Source organism: Triticum aestivum, chromosome 6B, assembly GCF_018294505.1.
Source record: "Triticum aestivum cultivar Chinese Spring chromosome 6B, IWGSC CS RefSeq v2.1, whole genome shotgun sequence".
Lineage (NCBI taxonomy): Eukaryota > Viridiplantae > Streptophyta > Magnoliopsida > Poales > Poaceae > Triticum > Triticum aestivum.
Window position 1 is genome coordinate 203,391,145 of NC_057810.1, and position 22,291 is coordinate 203,413,435.

The following is a 22,291-nucleotide window of genomic DNA, read 5'->3' on the forward strand; positions in this document are numbered from 1 at the left end:
CCCAATATGTAAGCAACTTCACCGAGGTCTTTCTTTGAAAACTCCTTTCAAACACTTCTTTATGCTTTCTAGAAAATTCTACATCATTTTTAATCAACAATATGTCATTCACATATACTTACCAGAAAGGCTGTAGTGCTCCCACTTACTTACAGGCTTCACCGCAAGTCTGTATAAAACTATATGCTTTGATCAATTCATCAAAGCGTATATTCCAACTCCGAGATGCTTGCACCAGTCCATAAATGGATCGCTGGAGCTTGCACACTTTGTTAGCACCTTTAGGATCGACAAAACCTTCTGGTTGCATCATATACAACTCTTCTTTAAGAAATCCATTTAGGAATGCAGTTTTGACGTCCATTTGCTAGGTTTTATAATCATAAAATGCGGCAATTGCTAACATGATTTGAACAGACTTAAGCATCGCTACGAGTGAGAAAATCACATTGTATCAACACCTTGAACTTGTCGAAAACCTTTTGCGACAAGTCGATCTTTGTAGATAGTAACACTACCATCAGTGTCCGTCTTCCTCTTGAAGATCCATTTATTCTCAATGGCTTACTGATCATTGGGCAAGTCCACCAAAGTCCACACTTTGTTCTCATACATGGATCCTATCTCAGATTTCATGCCTCAAGCAATTTATCGGAATCTGGGCTCATCATCGCTTCCTCATAGTTCGTAGGTTCGTCATGGTCTAGTAGCATGACTTCCAGAACAGGATTACCATACCACTCTTGTGCAGAAAATGCTCTGGTTGACCTACGAGGTTCGGTAGTAACTTGATCTGAAGTTTCATGATCACCATCGTTAGTTTCCTCATTAGTTGGTGTAGGCATCACTGGAACTGATTTTTGTGATGAAATACTTTCCAATTCAAGAGTAGGTACAATTAGCTCATCGAGTTCTACTTCCCTCCCACTCACTTCTTTCGAGAGAAACTCCTTCTCTAGAAAGGATCCATTCTTAGCAACAAATATCTTGCCTTCAGATCTGTGATAGAAGGTGTACCCAACAGTCTCTTTTGGGTAACCTATGAAGACGCACTTCTCCGATTTGGGTTCGAGCTTATCAGGCTGAAGCTTTTTCACATAATCACCGCAACCCCAAACTTTAAGAAATGACAGCTTAGGTTTCTTGCCAAACCACAGATCATACGGTGTCATCTCAACGGATTTAGACGGTGCCCTATTTAAAGTGAATGCAGTTGTCTCTAATGCATAACACCAAAACGACAGTGGTAAATCAGTAACAGACATCATAGATCGCACCATACCTAATAAAGTACGATTACGACATTCGGACACACCATTACACTGTGGTGTTCCAGGTGGCGTGAGTTGTGAAACTATTCCACATTGTTTTAAATGAAGGCCAAACTCGTAACTCAAATATTCGCCTCCGCGATCAGATCATAGAAACTTTATTTTCTTGTTAAGATGATTCTCCACTTCACTCTGAAATTCTTTGAACTTTTCAAATGTTTCAGACTTGTGTTTCATCAAGTAGATATACCCATATCTGCTCAAATCATCTGTGAAGGTCAGAAAATAATGATACCCGCCACGAGCCTCAACACTCATCGTACCGCACACATCAGTATGTATTATTTCCAATAAGTCAATGGCTCACTCCATTGTTACGGAGAACGGAGTCTTAGTCATCTTTCCCATGAGGCATGGTTTGCAAGTATCAAATGATTCATAATCAAGTGATTCCAAAAATCCATCTGCATGGAGTTTCTTCATGCGCTTTACACCAATATGACCTAAACGGCAGTGCCACAAGTATGTTGCACTATCATTATTAAATTTGCATCTTTTGGCATGTATATGTGTATCACTACGATCAAGATTCAACAAGCCATTCACCTTGGGTGTATGACCACAGAAAGTTTTATTCATCTAAATAGAACAACAATTATTCTCTGACTTAAATGAATAACTGTATTGCAATAAACACGATCTAATCATGTTCATGCTTAATGCAAACACCAAATAACATTTATTTAGGTTCAACACTAATCCCGAAGGTAGAGGGAGTGTGCGATGGTGATCGTATCAACCTTGGAATTACTTCCAACACACATCGTCACCTCACCCTTAACTAGTGTCTATTCATTATGTAACTCCTGTTTCTAGTTACTAATCTTAGCAACTGAACTGGTATCAAATACCCAGGGGCTACTACAAACACTAGTAAGGTACACATCAGTAATCTGTATATCAAATATACCTTTGTTCACTTTGCCATCCTTCTTATCTGCCAAGTATTTGGGGTAGTTCCGCTTCCAGTGACCATTGCCTTTGCAGTAGAAGCACTCAGCTTCAGGCTTAGGTCTAGCTTTGGGCTTCTTCATGGGAGTGGCAACTTGCTTGCCATTTTTCTTAAAGTTCCATTTCTTTCCCTTGCCCTTTTACTTGGAACTAGTGGTCTTGTCAACCATCAACACTTGATGCTCTTTCTTGATTTCTAACTTTGCCGATTTCAGCATTGCGAAGAGCTCGGGAATCATTTTTGTCATCCCTTGCATATTATAGTTCATCACGAAGTTCTAGTAGCTTGGTGATAGTGACTAGAGAACTCTATCAATCAATATCTTATCTGGAGGATTAACTCCCACTTGATTCAAGCGATTGTAGTACTCAGACATTCTGAATACATGCTCACTTGTTGAGCTATTCTCCTCCATCTTGTAGGCAAAGTATTTGTCAGAGGTCTTATACCTCTCGACATGGGCATGAGTCTAAAATACCAATTTCTGCTCTTGGAACATCTCATATGCTCCGTGGTGTTCAAAACATTTTTGAAGTCCTGGTTCCAAGCAGTAAAGCATGATGCACTAAACTATCAAGTAGTCATCATACCAAGCTTGTCAAACATTCATAACGTCTGCATCTTCTCTTGCAATCGGTCTGTCACCTAGCAGTGCATCAAGGACATAATTCTTCTGTGCAACAATGAGGATAATCCTTAGATCACGGACCCAGTCCGCATCATTGCTACTAACATCTTTCAACTTATTTTTCTCCAGGAGAATATCAAAAAATAAACGAGGAGCTACATCGTGAGCTATTGATCTATAACAAAATTTGCAAATACTATTAGGACTAAGTTCATGATAAAATAAAGGTCAATTAATCAAATTACTTAAGAACTCCCACTTAGATAGACATCCCTCGAGTCATCTAAATGATCACGTGATCCAAATCAACTAAACCATGTCTGATCATCACGTGAGATGGAGTAGTCTTCAATGGTGAACATCTCTACGTTGATCATATCTACTATATGATTCACGTTCGACCTTTCGGTCTCTAGTATTCCGAGGCCATGTCTGTACATGCTAGGCTCGTCAAGTTTAACCCAAATATTCCACACGTGCAAAACTGTCTTGCACCCGTTGTATGTGAACGTAGAGCTTATCACACCCGATCATCACTTGGTGTCTCGGCACGACGAACTGTCGCAACGGTGCATACTCAGGGAGAACACTTATACCTTGAAATTTTAGTAAGGGATCATCTTTTAATGCTATCGCCGTACTAAGCAAAATAAGATGCATAAAAGATAAACATCACATGCAATCAAAATATGTGACATGATATGGCCATCATCATCTTGTGCCTTTGATCTCCATCTCCAAAGCACCGTCATGATCTCCATCGTCACCGTCTTGACACCTTGATCTCCATCATAGCGTCGTGTCGTCTCACCAACTATTTCTTCTACAACTATCGCTACCGCATAGTGATAAAGTAAATCAATTTCATGGCGATTGCATTTCATACAATAAAGCGAAAACCATAAGGCTCCTGCTAGTTGCCGATAACTTTTTACAAAACATGATCATATCATACAACAAATTATATCACATCATGTCTTGACCATATCACATCACAACATGCCCTGGAAAAACAAGTTAGACATCCTCACTTTGTTGTTGCAAGTTTTACATGGCCGCTACAGGCTTCTAGTAAGAACCGTTCTTACCTACGCATCAGAACCACAATGATTTTTCGTCAAGTGTGCAGTTTTAACCTTTAACAAGGATCAGTCGTAGTCAAATTCGATTCAACTAAAGTTGGAGAAACAGACACCAGCCAGCCACCTTTATGCAAAACAAGTTGCATGTCTGTCGGTGGAACCGGTCTCATGAACGTGGTCATGTAAGGTTGGTCTGGGCCGCTTCATCCAACAATACCGCTGAATCAAAATAAGATGTTGGTGGTAAGTAGTATGACTATGATCGCCCACAACTCTTTGTGTTCTACTCGTGCATATCATCTACGCATAGACCTGGAACATAGCATGCAATTTCAAAAAAATCCTACGATCACGCAAGATCTATCTAGGAGATCCATAGCAACGAGAGGGGGACAGTGTGTCCACGTACCCTCGTAGACCTAAAGCGGAAGCGTTAGTTTAACGCGGTTGATGTAGTCGAACGTCTTCACGATCCAACCGATCAAGTACCGAACGTACGACACCTCCAAGTTTAGCACACGTTCAGCTCGATGACGTCCCTCGAACTCTTGATCTAGCAGAGGGTCAAGGGAGAGTTTTGTCAGCACAACGGTGTGGTGAGGTGATCCGCGCAGGGCTTCTCCTAAGCACTACGACGCTATGACCGGAGGAGTAAACTGTGGAGGGGGCACCGCACACGGCTAAGAGAACAATTGATGTGCTTTGGGGTACACCCTTCCCCCGTATATAAAGGAGGAGGGGAGGAGGCCGACCACCAAAGGTGCGCCAAGGAGAGGGGAGTCCAACTAGGACTCTAGTCCTAGTAGGATTCGCCCCCCTTTTTTTCCTTCTTTCGAAGGGGGAAAGAGGGAAAGGAGAGGGAGGAGGGGAAGGAAAGGGGGGCGCCGCCCCCTCCCCTAGTCCAATTCGGACCCCCATGGGGGGCGCGGCCATCCCTTGTGGGCTGTCTCCTCTCTCCCCTACGGCCCATGAGGCCCATTACTTTCCCAGGGGGGTTCCGGTAACCTCCCGGTACTTCAAAAAATACCTGAAACATTCCAGAACCATTCTGGTGTCTGAATACTATCGTCCAATATATCAATCCTTACCGCTCGACCCTTTCGAGACTCCTCATCATGTCCGTGATCTCATCCGGTACTCCGAACAATCTTCGGTCACCAAAAAGACATAACCCACAATACAAATCGTCATCGAACGTTAAGCGTGCGGACCCTACGGGTTCGAGAACTATGTAGACATGACCGAGACACATCTCCAGTCAATAACCAATAGCAGAACCGGGATGCTCATATTGGTTCCTACATATTCTACAAAGATCTTTATCGGTCAAACCCCAATGACAACATACGTCATTCCCTTTGTCAACGGTATGTTACTTGCCCGAGATTCGATCATCGGTATCATCATACCTAGTTCAATCTCGTTACCAGCAAGTCTCTTTACTCATTCTGTAATGGATCATGCCACAACTAACTCATTAGTCACATTTCTTGCAAGGCTTATCATGATGGGCATTACCGAGAGGGCCCAGAGATACCTCTCCGATACTCAGAGTGAGAAATCCTAATCTCAATCTATGCCAACCCAACAAACACCTTCGGAGACACCTGCAGAGCATATTTATAATCACCCAGTTACGTTGTGACGTTTGATAGCACACAAGGAGTTCCTCCTGTATTTGGGAGTTGCATAATCTCATAGTCAAAGGAATATGTATAAGTCATGAAGAAAGGAATAGCAATAAAACTTAACGTTCATTATGCTAAGCTAACGGATGGGTCTTGTCCATCACATCATTCTCCTAATGATGTGATCTCATTCATCAAATGACAACACATGTCTATGGTTAGGAAACATCACCATCTTTGATTAACGAGCTAGTCAAGTAGAGGCATACTAGGGACACTGTTTTGTCTATGTATCCACACATGTATCAAGCTTCCAGTTAATAGTATTCTAGCATGAATAATAGATATTCATCATGATATAAGGAAATATAAATGACAACTTTATTGTTGCCTCTAGGGCATATTTCCTTCATCTACATCATGTCATCTTACTTAAGGCGTTACTTTGTTCTTGTGAACTTAATACTCTAGATGCAGGCAGGAGTCGGTCGATGTGTGGAGTAATAGTAGTAGATGCAGGCAGGAGTCGGTCTACTTTTCACGGACGTGATGCCTATATTCATGACCATTTCCTTAGATATTGTCATAACTTTGCGCTTTTCTATCAATTGCTCAACAGTAATTTGTTTACCGACTGTATGCTTTATTCAAGAGAGAAGCCTCTAGTGAAACCTATGGCCCCGGGTCTATTTTCCATATATTTTCAGATCTATAAACCAAAAACCCTAAAAATACCTTGTTGCAATTTATTTATATTTACTTTATTTTGCCTTTTACTTATCCATCTCTGTTAGATCTCACTCTTGCAAGTGGCCGTGAAGGGATTGACAACCCCTTTTTCGCATTGAGTGCAAGTGTTTGTTAGTTTATGCATGTGCATATATTGGGTAGTTGCTTGTGCCTCCTACTGGATTGATATGTTGGTTCTTAACTGAGTGAAATACTTATCTCTACTTTGTTGCATCACCCTTTCATCTTCAAGGAAAAAATCAATGCAAATTCAAGAAGTAGCACCTACACCTGGGTAACCAGCAGGCAAAGCTTCAACCCACCATCACTGCCGCTGAGCAGAGCCGCCATTGGGACCTCGCCATGTCGCGCCTCCATGAACACCACTGGGCGAAACCTCAATGTCAAGGGGAGGGAGGAGGAGCCACCCCACTCAAGAGAGCCTTGTCGCCGCTGACACTGTCCGGGCTTTGCCCGCCAGTGTCCCTTGGCGACGATGATTGGGAGGGATGCGAGGGAGGTCCGATGACAAGGGAAAGCTAGATTTCATGTGTCGCCTCAAAGAGGGACGCGGGTGTGGTTGGATTTTGTTTGGTTCATGGGTGTGCACATGTAGTGGCGTACTAAACTTTCAAAAAGAGTTAGGGGTAAAAATTAAACTCAGCAAAATATTTCGGAGGGTAATAAACTCGGCAATTAAGAGCTCAATTAATGGGGATGTTTTTTTTTTGCATGGTAATACGTGTCTCATTTATATCATAATAAAGATTATAGTACAAGTCATGTAAACACCAACCTTAAAAAATTGAAAAGATAGAAACATGCTAGTCTTTGCACAAAGGAACACCAGCCAAGAAAGAAAATTACAACTAAGACTGAAGAATCCTTTGAGCTTGACACCAACGCCCATCACCTGTCTCTGGCACCGCCATAGCAGTCACCAAAGGAAAAAAACATGACAAATCACCTTCTCACCCGAGCTCGATGTGGCTCCATCGCTGCTATGCAGCTTTGCGTACCTCCAAGGTGACTCACCACATGTGAAACCATTGTCATACCGTTGAAGATTCAGACTGAGGCAACACTCCGGACATGTCATCAAACTCCAAATTTGACACCCCCACACGACTAAGACGTCGGAGTAGGAAAACAAATCTGCCATCCACGAACCATGAACCTGGCACACGATCCACCATCTTCCAGACGTCGTCGATCCAGACCACAATCTGCATCCACTCCCAGACTAGATCCCAAGCTCTGCGTCGGTGTTGAAGCAAACATTGTCGCAACGGCAGAGCCCGAAGACACAAGTCCACCACAAGGATGTTGCTGTCGCCACAACATTCTTGCTTGAACTGACTAGTTTTCAAATCCATACCCAATCATAGCGCCGATCGCCTTATCGGGGAAGGATCTAAAGAATCTTTGTTCAGCACCGCCACGCCCCCGCCGAAGCCAAAGACGATTGAACAACCTAAACACAAAGCAACTTTGACTTAAAACTATCCACACGCAGGGATCCCCCCAATCCACCCACCCTCACCACCGAACACCGAGGTCATGAGCGGAAGGAAGACACCCTATGAACTCTCCTGGCGAGATCGCTTTTTTTCTTTGATAGGAAGAAAGAAAACTACCCGACTCACAGTCACGCGGAGCTGTACATAGGAGGGGAGAGTCCATCCAACATACCATCACCTCAGTGTACAAGCATGTTTTGCACACAAGTGGATGGAGGTGTTGGCATTTCTTATTACATGTTGAATAATATAAGAAGAAAATGACGAAGCTAGCTCTTCAATTTCTAAAAGTAACGGTGCTACTAGTGAGCGCGAAAAGCTGCGCAGGTCCCAGAGGTTTACAACCTCTAAGCAGTCCACTTCCATCACCACTCACGAAAATCCTCAAGCTTAGCCAAAATGACACCATCTCGCATAACTAAAGCCTCAGCCAGCGATAAGTGGGTCAGTGACGTCTAGGTACGGTTTGCTCCAAGCTGCTAAAAAAGCGATAGGAGTTCTTGCAATCCCTCCAGCTCCACTTTTTTTCTGAAACTAGGCAAAAGATTTGCCATTTTCATTGATTAATAGAGAAATTTTAGAGGTTAAGGCCGAATTACAACAATCACTCTCACGGCATTATGTTATTCAAATGCCTTGCTCCTGCAATGCTCCAAAGTAAGGTCTCCTCTTTAATCCTAGCAACGTCGACTCCCACCGGAACGGCATTATTACAAAAGATTTGTGCATTCCTCTCTTTCCATAACTCCCAAGAGATTAGCAGCATCAAGGAATCAAGCGGTCTTCGTGATTGGGTCTTCTTGTTAGCATTGTGGCTCCACCACTCTTTAACGGAAGTCGCGTCACTCAATCGGAAGGGTGCACATCATGGAGATCAAGCCAATCTTTGATCATACGTCAAACTCTGATAGTGTATCGGCATTGGAATAGAAGGTGCCGCCGACTCCTAAACTTGCTTGCATAGTGGACAAAGGTTACAGTTTGGCCACCCACGACGCTGAAGCCTGTCTGTCGTTCAAATTCTATTGTTGATTGCCAGCCATGCGAAGAACTTGCATTTAGGAGGCGCCCAAATCTTTCAAATGGTCGGAATCATGGCCGTGTCAGTATGGCCATAGAACTGCGCCTTATAGCCCGCCGCCGCCGAGTAGTGGTCGTTAGTAGTGAACTTCCAAGTGATAGTGTCGGGCGTGTTGACGTCAAGGTGGACATGTGAGACCCTCTTCCAAAGGGAGACAAACTCAGAGAGGTGTTCAACAGTAATACCCTGAATAATGTCCACCTTCAACATGTGAACTGCTCCATTGTTGAAGACTAGAGACACTGAGCTATCCAACATTTTTTTGCGGGCAAATAGTGAGAGCTTTATTCAAACGAAAGCATTCGCTGGATCGTCAGCCAACAGGCTACTCACCAGGAAGCTAGGGGTCTCTTCCAGCCAACTTTCAGTCATACTGAGTGTGCAAGCACGCTTGGCACAGAGATGAGCTGGATAGTTTGCTGACCGGATTACATGAATAATATCAAACTAATAAAAAGTAGTAGCTAGCTCTCCTATCTCAAAAAACAACGGTGCCACAACCGCGAAGGAATTTGACGATTCTTCCAGAGTTCCACAACCTCCAGACAGTTTGTTTCAATGATCACCTCCTGAAAGCCTCTGAGCTTCGCAAAGCGCACGCCTTCCCGTACAGACATGGCTTTAGCTATAAAAGGGTCCGTAACACCCACAAGGGGTTTGCTCCATGCTTCCAAGAGGCGACCAACCGATCGCGCCACCCCCCCTGCTCCACCATTGCCGCCATCAAGATGAATTGTTGCGTCGGTGTTTATTTTGATGATCGTTCCATCAAGGGGCCGCCATCCGTACCCTAGCAGGATTTTGAGCTCTTGCCGGGGTATATCCAAGATCGCAAGATCTTCTTTGGTTCGTCTCATAGAAGTAGAGGGGTCGAGTTTCTCTTGATCATGTGTGAGGCAATTCCGAGAATGCCAGATCGCCCACATCACTGTGACTGTGATCGCTCGCTGCTTCTCTGAGAAAAACTGGTCACATAAAATGTCACGTGACCAAGTGCTTGGGTGTAGTTTCGATATAGAGAAATCAAATAGCTATTGAGCTTGCACCCAGAATTGCTTTGCATGCGAGCAGTGTATGAGTGCGTGAGCCAAATCCTCATCCATAGCCATGCAGATTTTGCATCTTCCGAGCTCCTGAATATGCCAATGCTTCAAGGTGCATTCCACCGGAATGATTCCTCTCAAGACTCGCCAATAGAAGACCCGGACTTTAGGGATCACATTAAGTTTCCATAAGGCACGCCATAGCTCTGTGTTATCAGTTGAAGATCTGATACCCGTCCCTTCTTTGAGAGCAAAGCGCTCTTTTTTGTTCACTAGAGACTGGTACGCCGATTTGACCGTGTAGATGCCAGATTTTGCATGTGTCCATGCCATAAAATCATCACCGCCCCCCTGACGCAAAGGTATATTCAGAATAGCTTGTGCATCGGGACCGATAAACAGTTCATGAACTAACTCCGTCTTCCATGTCCAATTGTCATTGTCGATCAGCTCACTAACCAACTCGACAGTTGTATTTTGAGGTCGCAACATGGGAGTCATAGATACTGTCGACGGAATCCATCGGTCCTCCCATATAGATATGGTGGAACCGGTGCCCACTCGTTTGATGAGGCCAGCATCGAGCACCTCTCGACCGGCAATGATGGCACGCCAAGTCGCAGATGCGGCTTTGGGTACTGTGGCAACCTGAAACTCACAATCTGGGAAATAGCGGCCTTTCAAAACTCGAGCACATAGAGAATTGGGATTAGTCATAAAGCGCCACCCGTGCTTCCCCAAAAGAGCTAGATTGAAGAAGCAGAGATCACGAAAACCCATTCCACCTTTGCATTTCGGTGTAGCTAGTTTATTCCATGATATCCAATGCATAGAATGCCGATCAATGGAACTACTCCAAAAGAACTTTGCCATACCTGATGTCAGATTCTTGCAAACTTTCTTGGTCAGAAGAAAACATGACATGCTAAAGGTAGGAATTGCTTGAATCATGGATTTTAGGAGCGCTTCTCTAGCAGCACAGGCTAATAATCGTTCCGACCATCCCTGCATGCTCGCGCGCGCCCGTTCAGCCATATAAATGAAGGTGCCACTGGTGATCCTGCCTATTGCTGTGGGCAGGCCAAGATAGCGCTCGCCAAAAGCCTCAACAGGAACACCAAGCAAAATCTTAACTGCCTCACGAATCTGGTGAGTATTGGGACTAAAAAATACTGAGCTTTTTCCACGATTTACGCTCTGTCCCGATGCCTCCCCGTAGATGTGAAGGATGTCATTGAGTCTCATTGCACTTTGACTATCTGCTTTCATAAAATCACGCAATCGTCAGCAAACAATAAGTGATTAACCCAAGGTGATCTGGAGCTCACACGGATTCCCCTGTCAATGCATCCACCATACGAGTTGAGCAATAAAGACAGTCCTTCCGCACACAGAAGAAACAGAAACGGTGACGCAGGGCACCCCTGCCTCAGGCCCCTTTAAGGGGTGAAATATGGTAGGAATTCTCCATTGCGAACTGTGAAGCGCATCGAGGTAACGCACTTCATTATCAGTCGAACAAAAATGACGCTAAAGCCCAGTTTCAACAGAATGGATTCCAGGTAATGTCATTCCACTCGATCATAAGCTTTCATCATGTCTAGCTTAACAAAGCACATATAATTCTTCCCCTTCTTCCTCCGCTTCATTGTATGAATGCTCTCATAAGCAACCAATATATTGTCCGTTATCAGGCGTCCGGGGACAAAAGCGCTTTGTTCATCACTAATCAGCTCATCCATCACGCTCCGCAAACGGTTAGTAATAACCTTAGCTGCTATCTTGTAAAGCACGGGGCAAAGAGCGATGGGTCGATATTGAGAGATAGACCGGGGGTGTCGTACCTTAGGTATTAAAGTGATCGAGGTGTCATTTAGACCTGTTGGAAGATCTCCCCCATTAAGAAATCCGAGGACTGCTTGTGTTACATCATCGTGGAGCAAGTCCCAATGCCGCTGGAAAAAACCTGCTGTGAAGCTGTCGACACCCGGCGCCTTAGAGGGTGACATCTGAAATAATATTGTGCGCACCTCAACAGCTTTGTATGGTCTATCCAGAAACTCTCCCATAGCCGGTGTTACCCTGCTAGGAACATGCGATAACAACACGCTATAGTCTGATGCCCCTTGGGACTCGTATAGCTGTTGATAGAAGTTCTGAACCTCATCCTTGTCCTCATCTACGTTTGCACACACCGAGACATCAGCTCGCTGTAGGCCAGCGATGCGGTTCATTCGTTGTCGCTTTTTCATTTGTGCGTGAAAAAACCCCGTGTTGCGGTCACCCTCTCGTAGCCAAGGTACTCGAGATCGTTGCCGCGCCCAAATTTCCTCCTGCCTGAGCACTTCTCTGAGCTTGATAATTGTTTTCTTCTCTTCTTCAGAAGGACCCCGGCCAACAGATTGCCGTCGCAACCTGTCAAGATGCTGCTGTAGTTGTCGGACTGTCCGGGCTAGACATCCGAACTCCCTTGCTCCCCATGGTTCAAGTGTTCTCTGTAGTTCACCAAGTGAATCAGCCACCCCCCACAGTCCCGGTCCCCGTTGGCTCCGTCGCCAAGTTTCTGTAACTAGGTGTTCATAATCAATGTGTGGCTGCCAAACGTTCTCGTACCGGAACTGACGCTTCGAGCGAGACCTATTTGGCAGCTGGTTCAAATTTACAACGATGAAACAATGGTCCGACTCAGCTGCACAAACATGCATTACTCCAATATGACCATAAAGCTGCCTGAAATCTTCATTAGCAAATGCTCGATCCAGACGAGCTTTAACATTTGTATTTCCCCCCTGCCGGTTGTCCCAGGTGTAAGGCACCCCGGACCAGCCAAGATCTTGGAAGGAACACTCATCGACGACCTCTCGGAACGCTCTCATTTGCCACTCCGGCCTGGCCGAGGTACTGAAGTGTTCAGTGGCGTAGAGAGTCTCATTGAAATCGCCCATGCATAGCCACGCGGAGTGTTGTATGTCATGCAGGGTCTGAAGGAACCGCCAGCTATGATGACGATTCTCCACTCTTGGGGCTCCATAGAACCCCGTAAACCGCCATATTGGCGAAACTTGGTCTGTCCTCCGCACCATCACATCAATGTGGGCGGAACTGAAATTTTTGAGCTCGACATCCACATCTCGGGACCAAAATAGTCCGATGCCGCCGCTCAATCCCGTGCTATTAACTGCAAAACATCCTGTAAATCCCAGCGAATGTTGCAGGCTCTCTACTCTTTTCGCTGATATTTTATTTTCCATGACAAAGAGTAGGAGGGGTAACTCTTGCTTCACAATATTGCGAAGCTCTCGAACTGCCTCGGGGTTCCCAAGCCCCCGGACAGTTCCAGCTATGCAGCTCATTGGGACGGGCAGGACTGCCCTGCAGTCTCTGCCGAATTCTCAGGTGTGGGTTTCTTCTTCTTTGCTTCCCGCTCTAACTCTTGCCCATCTCCGAGTGCTGATGCATTTGCGTCCTCATCTTGCATATGGTCAATGTTCCCAGGAGCTACACCATCTGTTATCAGGAGAGGAGAGTGTTCCACCCGCCGGTAGACCTGTTTTGGGGCTCCCTTCCTCTTGATATTTGCACGTTCCTTTGCAGGGGAGGTCACCTCATCACCTTTGCCGATGTTGGAAGAATTCTTGGACTCTCGTTGGCTACCCGGCTCCGTGTGTTGCTCATTACTTGAGCTGTCCGCCGACGTAGCCTTCCCCCGTTGTTCTGGTGCCCTCGGCTTTGGTCCAAAAGGAAGATTACCTTTGTCATCTCGAGGACCCGGTGTTGGGCACATGATCTCAGAGTGGCCCAAACGACCACAAGAAAAGCAAAAGTGAGGGACTTGCACATACTGTATGTCGTAGAGATCAACCTTCTTTCTCTTTGCAGAATCTATCAAAATCCACCTCCTAAGAGGTTTGCTGACATCAATGGATACCCGCGCTCGCAAGAAGCCCCCCACGTGATCAAACTGGATTGAGGTGGCATCCTTATCGATCTGCTGCGCGATCAGTTTCCCCCATGTATCATCACGCAGGTTGTATGGGAGATTTGGAACCCTAGCCCATAGATGGAGCCGCTTAAACTTGACTTCGTCGGGCCGCATGCAATCTTCAAAGTCCGCTAGAATTACTGCGTTCTTGCTCACGCTTTAATTACTGCCAGCTATCCAACATCAACGAGGCACGTTAGCAGGCCTCTCCCGAACGTCACCGCGTGGTGGTAGCAGTATTAGTATTTTATTATTAATCAGGTGCCTTTTCAAAATGCGAAAACAGCCCAGAAAAATCGGAAACCGATGCCCCTATTAATGAGTAAAATGCATCAACCGTCCTTGAACTTGCTGGCAAGGACCAAAACGGTCCCTAAACTCTGAAACTGATTCCATACGATCCCTAAACTTGACAATACGATGTCAATACGGCCCTGCAACTCGTGCAACCAGTCCTGAGCTACGTATGCGCCTACTTCTCGCGTACGCGGCGACGTGCACGTCAGCCATGTCAACAAAGAGGGCCCGCGGTCAGAAAATCTGGTCGTCTCCTGGTCAAAGCAAGCCGCAATTCCTAGCTTCCCCAAATAGCGGTCCACCACGAATGATCCCGCACGATGGGCGATGGGCGGCGCCACCGTGACACATAGTTCCGTCGACGGCGACGGCAGCAACCTCGGCGCCTATCCACCTCCCGTCGCCGGTGGCTACCAAGTCGTGCCTCCCCCACCCGTCTCCGCCGGTGGCCCGAGCCGCAGCTTGCTCCTCGGGCGGAGGTGGCGCGGCGGGGAGAGCCCTGTCTCCGCCCAGTGACAGGCCATGTGCTCCTCGCGCGGACGCCGTCCATGGATGTCCCGTGGGCACGTGCTGATGGAGATGGTGGCGATTTGATGAAGGCGGACGCACTTGTGGCCGCCATGGGGAAGCGGTGCGGCGTCCTGCCGTGCGAGGTGTGCATGACCCGTGCCCACCGCACGACCTGTGGCTGTGTTTCTCAACGCCGGAGAAGTGCACCTCTGTTCTGGAGTCTGCATGAAATTGAAGTGTTGCCGCCGGCGGATCCAGTTCAGTGGCTGGAGCCGAGCAATTGGCGCGACGTCGGGATCGCTGGGCATCAAGACGACAGTATGTTAATTCCAGTTATATGTATATCTTAGAGTACTGAACTTGGCAGTCTGAGCTAGTATTGTTGCACTAGCATTGTTTGCAAATTATCTTGTGTTTGTGAACCACATTGTGTTCCAATGGGAGTGGAATTTGCTATCTGGCATATTTATGTGAACTATCCCAGACAGCTATATTGTGAACTATCCTTGCACTGAACATGTACCGTAATGATTTTTGACAGTGATAACACATATATGCCGTGAACTTTTGCACTAAACTCTTGCCAGTACACATATATGAAGTGAACATGTCAAAGCATAAGTGTTGAACCTGAACATTACATAGCATGTTTACAAATTTAGTAGTCTTATGATCAGCACAATGATCATAAACAGAACATAGCCATTACAAGTTCTGCGCCCGATCATAAGCAAAAACACAAAAGTCATGAAGATCCCCATTTCTGACGACATATTTCTTCTCACCTAAATTCATCAAACATGCTAACCCTTCTAGGTTTCTTGAAGCCTAGCCTGGTGACCCTGGTCTGATTGGAAGACGCACCTATTTTCATTGGCTTCTTTCTCTGGCATGAATCTAACCTTTCCTCCTCTGCCGTTGAACTACTTGTTGTAGTTTGTGTCCTCTTGGTTATTCTGCATTTCCCAAGCTTGTTGCCTTGCAGCCTCCCCACGAGTGAAAAACGGGCTTTCTTTCCCTGAAACAGAGTATAATTAAGCAAGTCAGTCGCTCACCAAAAAGAGTGCTTAATCCCCTATGATCAAACATGGCCAGTGCTCAATTCACTTTCAGGAACCCAATATTCAATGAGCCCTAGCATGATGCGTATGAAATTCCATGAAATCAAACAGCAGACATAGGGGAACTAGAAATCATTACTTAATCCACTTGGGAATGACTCGATCTTCACATAAAAGAATAAAACCATGCCACACCTGGATAATTTTGACTTACTGTACGTCGGAGCCGCAACCTCAACCAGCCGCCGTATCAAGCACTCATCGGCGCCGCAGAGCACCGTTGGAAGATGCGGCGGCGAGCTGCTTCGTTCCTCTGCCGTCCCTGAGCCGTTCACGTGCTGGACCTGCCGACGATCATCAGGCGGCCGCCGCTATCCAAGACTCCAAGGTCGATTACTTCTGGTCTGACAAGAGGAACATGCGACGCGGATGACTGATGAAAGCAGATCCTGGGGGCGGCGAACGCAAAAACACCCAGGACTGGCAGCGGTTGCCCGCGAACTTGTCTGTAGCTGACCTGGACGTCGCGGCGTACGCGAGCAGTACGCACATGCGTAGCCGAGGACTGGTCGCACAAGTTCCAGGACCGTACTGACATCGTATTTACAATTTTAGGGATCGTATTGGATCAGTTTCAGAGTTTAGGGACCGTTTTGGTCCTTGCCAGCGAGTTCAGGGACGGCTGATGCATTTTACTCCCCTATTAATAGAGCGGAACCGTGGGCCTCGCCCCTCCCCGCAAAGCGTCCAACCCTCTCCTCGAGAACAGACCCTTCTTTCGTTCATCCTGGAGAGAAGAACAAGAGAAGAGGCACTTATTCCGTTGAACAAGCGCCATGTCATCAACCATCCGGGGCAGGCTCGCTCTTATGCCTCGATTATACCGAGCCTTCGTGTTCTTCCACAGACTTTCTCATTGGATGGTATGTTTTACGTCGGTAAGATCGAGATTTCTTCTTTTTAAGTTTTCTATATCTTATCTTCTATTCTTTATTATCTTACTTTTGTTTTACATCATTTAGGCAGGGGGATAGCCGGATAGGCGATCCTTGAAAATTAATCGTCGGCAAGATCGATCTGTCTATAAATCTAATATCGAACATTTTTTTGTATTCTTCTTAATTTTCATTGTGTTTTTTCATTGATATACGAAGGGGAATAGGAGCACAGTCGTCGCCCATCTGGTTGGTATTTTTTCGTCGATCCATCAAACCGGTAAGGTTGATCGATGTAATGATAATTTTTTATTTTAGATCTTACTTACATCGAAGGACACTTTTTATTTATCATAAGATCTTAATAGTTTTGGCGTTATATATTCATCTTACTCCCTCGCTTCCGTTTGCACAGCCAAAAAAAATATTTCCAATCGAGGAAGATGCTGAGTGGGATCAAATTTCATGAGAGGCAAAACTGCCCAATTAACTTGCTCTTATTGTTTTTCTTTAAAAAGCCAGCCTAATTGCAGTTTATGCATAGAGAAGGTTCTATTTTCCTTCCATACATGCATGAGTAGATCTTACTTATATCAATTTACTCGTTCCTAAGTATAAGCCATTTTAGAGATTTTAATATGAACTACATATGAAGCAAAATGAATAAATCTACACTCGTATGTAGTCCTTATTGAAATCTCCAAAATGCCATATATTTAGAAACGAGGGAGAAGTAAAGTTTTTTCTTACAGAAATCCTGTTCAGCGACCCTCCCCTGGATGAGGGGTGGCAAACGAACCCCTTTTAATGACTGCTGTTTCCAAGACACGATAAAATGGTGGCAGTACTAAATGAAAAATTCTGTGACAGAAATTGCCTTGTCGCTCTAAAGAAACTATTACCCACTCATAACTAAGAAGGCCAGCAATCGTATTTTTTTTGCTTTAAAAAAAAAGAGGCCAGCAATCGTTCGAAAATACCACCCCAACTGGTGAACGTTCGTCACCTAAGGGGTCTTTTCTTAGGAGCACATGTTGGGCTGCCAACCCAGCCCGCTGATGGCCTGATCCCACGCGTACGGCTGATCGAATCCACGGTTCGGCATTTCCCTTAGAGAAGGCGAGAGAAAATCCTCGCGGAAGGGTATGCGACGGGCGAGACAACGCGCTCGCAACCTTCTCGACCCGCCGCCTCCCGCAGCTCCTCCACGCGCCGCCGTTCACCTTCCCCGGCCGGAAAGACCCAGTACGTACCTCCGCATCATCTGCTCGTCCCCGGTAATATAAGGTTGCTTCCCGTCCCATTCCGCCCCGGTAATCTAGGGTTTCTTGGCCGAGGAATACTCCGCCATGTAGCCGCGGTAATCTCAGCCGAGGAATACTCCGCAATGTAGCCGCGGTAATCTAGGGTTTCTTATCGTATGAGGAATAACAGTTGTTTGTAGAGGATGGCTGCAGGCCTCGTTGTCCAGGTTGAACGTGTGTGCTATGTAGATGTAGGGTGTTCCATTGGTATACTGCATCTGATCCTATGATTGTCTGCTAGCTTGAATGAATTGGTGCAGATTCGATGGATCTCGTCCTACTAAGATTAGTAAATTGATTTTGGAGATGACCCTGTGATTTAGGCTGTCTATATCTATTAGCAGAGCAGCTTTTGCAAAACAGGGGAAGCACAAGGCTTTTCCAACCGAAAGAAAAAGAGTTGTTGAGCATGTGTAGGTGTGTCTGTGTGCATTGTTTCTGATGCAGTGATGGAGTAGTAACAACCTTTTGTGACTACTGATGCATGCATGCACTGTTCCTAGCTTATAGAAGATCAATGGATCTTGGTTTGCAAAAGGTGCTCTATTGGATCATGTAGGCTGTTATATTGATATACTGCATCTCTAGATTTTTAGTTGTTTTCTAGCTTGAATGAGTCTTGTCCTGTGAAGATTAGTAAATTGATTTTGCAGATGATCCTATAATGGTTTGAACCGCATGATCTTTATACAAATGTTTCTTCCTATAGTTTAGTTTTTACTAATGTTTCTTGCTATAGTTTAATTTTTGCTGCTAGTACTAAGGCAGGACTGTTTGGTGCATTTCTGTCTTTAAAGTTATGTGTATGATGTCTAAAAATTTCCCTCCGAATGGTGCAATTTTTGGTGAAAGTTTGTATTTTCCCTCTAAAGTCTCTTATCTGTTTATTTTTGAATGATTTAAACACCAGCGGCTGATATCTTGTAACTGATCTTAACAGGGTAATTGAAACGACATCAATAGCTTGCTGACATGCGTCGTGAGTTTGAGCCTGTTCACAACGGTAAGGTTTCATCCCGTTTCTGCCATTTAGTTTTCTTCACTTATCTATATGTAGGAATTTGAACATATAAGGCCACTTCCAGTGCATTGGTGCTTAGTTGATGTTTTAAGTGCATTAAAAGTCTTATAGTAACTAATCTCAACAATGCATAGGTGCTGGATATTGCATAGATCCACGCGTTTGGCATCGTGCACCTGTACACCGTGGTTAATTGAGTACGCTGAATGTGCAAGTGTGAGGCATGCACATGCACGTGGGATGTGTTTTTCTCAATATCCACTAGTATAATCCGAACATGAAGCTGACCGGTTATTATTCCTTTATTTAAGCTGTACTATATGGTTTATTTAACTCGCGTGCTCTTTATTTAACAAGCCTATGCTTAGTTACATGTAGAGCCAACTTAAAACAAGGAAAACATTTGGCCCAGCATGCTGAATGCTTATTATCTTATTCTCCAGGAGCATCCTCATTCATTGCTTATGGCATGTATATCTTTGATGATGGGCATCATGTAGACGATGCAATGCCCCTGGACGAATACACAGACATATTTCCGATGGTTATTGAACTTAATGGAGCCACAGTCAAAAATGGTTATTTGTGTGTTCCTGGTGAAGTTGACCCAGTGGTCATCTATGAACTTGCATCTCCCCAGTGCAGGCTGCTCATGAAGAGCATGCTTAAGTCTCTTGAAATAAATGATCTGGATGGGGTGTGTTTTACTGCATTTGACCGCAACAATGTGGTTGTGACCGCAACAATGTGGTTGTGACCTCATTTGGTAAAATCAAATTGAGGAATGTTACCATTGTCCGCAACCTCAAAGGAGCTGCACTGCGACAAGCTCAAAGAAATAACTATCTGTCGGCCCTTCTAATATTTCAGAGCTTGTTCGAAGGTAATCTTTGTGTACTAACTTTTACAGCCTATTTTCCTTTCTTACAAAAACTGTTTGCATCTCGTGCCACATTCATTTGTCCTAACCTAGATTAATTAATTTGTCTTATAATTAGGTGAAGCTGTTCCAGAAGATGTCCAGGACTTGTTTAATATCATTGAAGATCAGGACCAGTATAATCTGCATCGGCCAATGTTCCATGTCCATGGCGCTGTACTTCAAATTCCAGAGTATTCTGGTGTCTACAAAGACTTACATGAGCATATACGTCTTGTGATTGAAAAGCCAGAGATGAGGAGCATATTACTGAATCTGCCATATGTAGATGATTGGCTGCTTAGGATTGCAAGCAATTCCCTCCTCATGACGACATATAACTACAACGTTAAGAGTTACATTGTTCCAACGAGCAATGCTATTCAGACCTGCCTGAACAAGGACCAGATTGCTTTGCTCACTGAACTACACTTAGTTAGAGCTAGTGGTCAAAAGGACTTCACTGCAGAACAGAAGCAACTTGTCAAGGCGCTTCAGTTCATTGATTTTCCGAGGAATCGAAATGCCCACAGGATGGAGCCCTTTGTGTACTTTAGGTCTGAGGGTCAGTTCTACAATTCTGAAGGAAGTGAAACAGTGTCATATCTTCGTTTACCCCTTCTGATACCGGCCATGCAGAAACAACTTCAAAGCATTCGTAGGCTCCATGAGGTGCAAGACGTCCGGCATGAGGATGAGGCAGGTGCAGGTGCTGGGGCAGGTGCTGGTGCTGGTCTTGTCGGTGTCGGTGAGCCTGGTGATGGTGCTGGTGTTGTTGGTGTCGGTGAGCCTGGTGCTGGTGCTGAGGATGAGTCTGAGTTGTAGTATTTTTACTGCTCTAAACTTGGAACGCCCAATGTAGTAGTGCTTTCATTTCTTGCCTTCTAGAATCGTGGCTGGTGTTGCTGGCGTTGTGGGTGAGCCTGGTGCTGAGGCTGAGTGGCTGGTGTTGAGTTGTAGGAATTTGCTGCTCTAAACTTTTATTGAATGGAACTCCCAGTGTAGTGTTTCAATCTTTAGTCTGCTAGAATATTGTATACTACTTATGTTGATGCTAATGAGGTACACTTGAGTAAATTAATTAGCTATTTGACTTGTCATTTAGTGTGTTGCATATCATTTACACGTTACATTGGTTTATTCAGTTTGGTAGATTTCACATTGAATGTTGTATGGTTTTCTGTGATTTGTTAATTTTACTTTAGATGCAAAATACTGGAACTTCCGATCAACCACAGTTGATGAGCCAATGCAGTTATATTCTTGTTGGTGAACTGCCTGGCCATTGTTGTAGAGTCAGTATGAGCCTGGATTGTAGTACAATGCATGAGTACAGCACGTCAATCTGATGTATTAGTGCTGCTCATCAAACTGGTCGGTATATATCAAACTGGTGCTATATCCTATCTCAATCGTGACGAACTAGCCACCCACCTGGAGAGATAAGCTAAAGCATGTCTAAGGGACACAGAGTTTCTAATGTTGACCTCAAATGCTCGTAGATGAACAATAAATTAAAAAAATCCTGATTTTTTTGTGTGGCAAACATTAAGGAGTGTTTGGAGTGCATACATAAATTCATCATGAAATCACATTGGTGGAAGGCATGGTAAAAAAAATCGATGCTCTGAAAATGTTACTTTCAATCGCATTTAGGAGCTCTGATTTTGTTGTTTGCACCATGACCTCCACCAATGTGATCTCATGATGAAACTTTGCATGCACTTGAAACATGCCTTAAAGTTTGCCACACAAAAATTTCCAGAATTTTTTGAAATTGTTTCCTGTTTTCTCTCTCGAATTTACTGTTCAAACAAGGAGCATTTGAGCTCGAGATCAGAGAAGTACTTTTGATGTCTAAGAGCATCCCAACAAATGCTTTATCATATCTTTATACGGTTGTTGGATGGTTAGGAGGGCAGTGTATCCCTAGACCACTTGGGTTCAAGTACTAGACTTGGCATTGGTGATTGGGTTTTCTTGAATTATTTCAAGCCTTCGGGTGACATGGGTTCAGTGGGAGGAGACGTTCCTGCTGACTACGAAGGTGTCTGTAGGGACTTCGTCGATTTCAAGATGATGTATCGGTGATGTGCACATAGGGGTAGGGTGTGCGTGCGTGCGTTTATAGTGATGAGTGTATATGCATATGTATGAGTGTTTGCGTCTATATTATGTTTAAAAAATGATGTATTATATCTTTATATGTGTCGCAATTTTTCCGGAGCAACTCCATATTTTTACCCCGTCGTGCTCACATACAACAAC

General features: G+C 44.8%; 2 protein-coding genes across 12 annotated transcripts; one reads left to right on the plus strand and one right to left on the minus strand.

The window, feature by feature from the left end:
• Nucleotides 1–14,358: 14,358 nt before the first annotated feature.
• Nucleotides 14,359–16,152, minus strand: LOC123133960 (uncharacterized). Of its 2 annotated transcripts, XR_006465446.1 has the most exons (3): nt 16,059–16,149; nt 15,648–15,801; nt 14,359–15,083 (listed from the first exon to the last, which is right to left on the minus strand). XR_006465446.1 is itself a non-coding variant. In XM_044553333.1 (2 exons), exons 1-2 carry the CDS (start codon nt 15,674–15,676, stop codon nt 14,684–14,686), a joined length of 429 nt encoding a protein of 142 aa, XP_044409268.1. In that variant the 5' UTR covers nt 15,677–16,152; the 3' UTR covers nt 14,359–14,683. The 2 variants fall into 2 exon arrangements, 1 of the variants encoding a protein (XP_044409268.1); XM_044553333.1 differs by having other exon boundaries at nt 15,648–16,152.
• Nucleotides 16,153–16,592: 440 nt separating this feature from the next.
• Nucleotides 16,593–21,107, plus strand: LOC123136571 (uncharacterized). 10 transcript variants are annotated; one of them, XR_006467083.1, is made up of 6 exons: nt 16,593–16,782; nt 16,867–17,059; nt 19,024–19,086; nt 19,239–19,394; nt 19,548–19,987; nt 20,103–21,107. XR_006467083.1 is itself a non-coding variant. In XM_044555980.1 (2 exons), exon 2 carries the CDS (start codon nt 20,180–20,182, stop codon nt 20,846–20,848), a length of 669 nt encoding a protein of 222 aa, XP_044411915.1. In that variant the 5' UTR covers nt 19,525–19,987; nt 20,103–20,179; the 3' UTR covers nt 20,849–21,107. The 10 variants fall into 10 exon arrangements, 1 of the variants encoding a protein (XP_044411915.1); XR_006467084.1 differs by having other exon boundaries at nt 16,867–19,086; XR_006467082.1 differs by lacking the exon at nt 19,239–19,394 and having other exon boundaries at nt 16,867–18,024.
• The last annotated feature ends 1,184 nt before the right edge of the window (nt 21,108–22,291 follow it).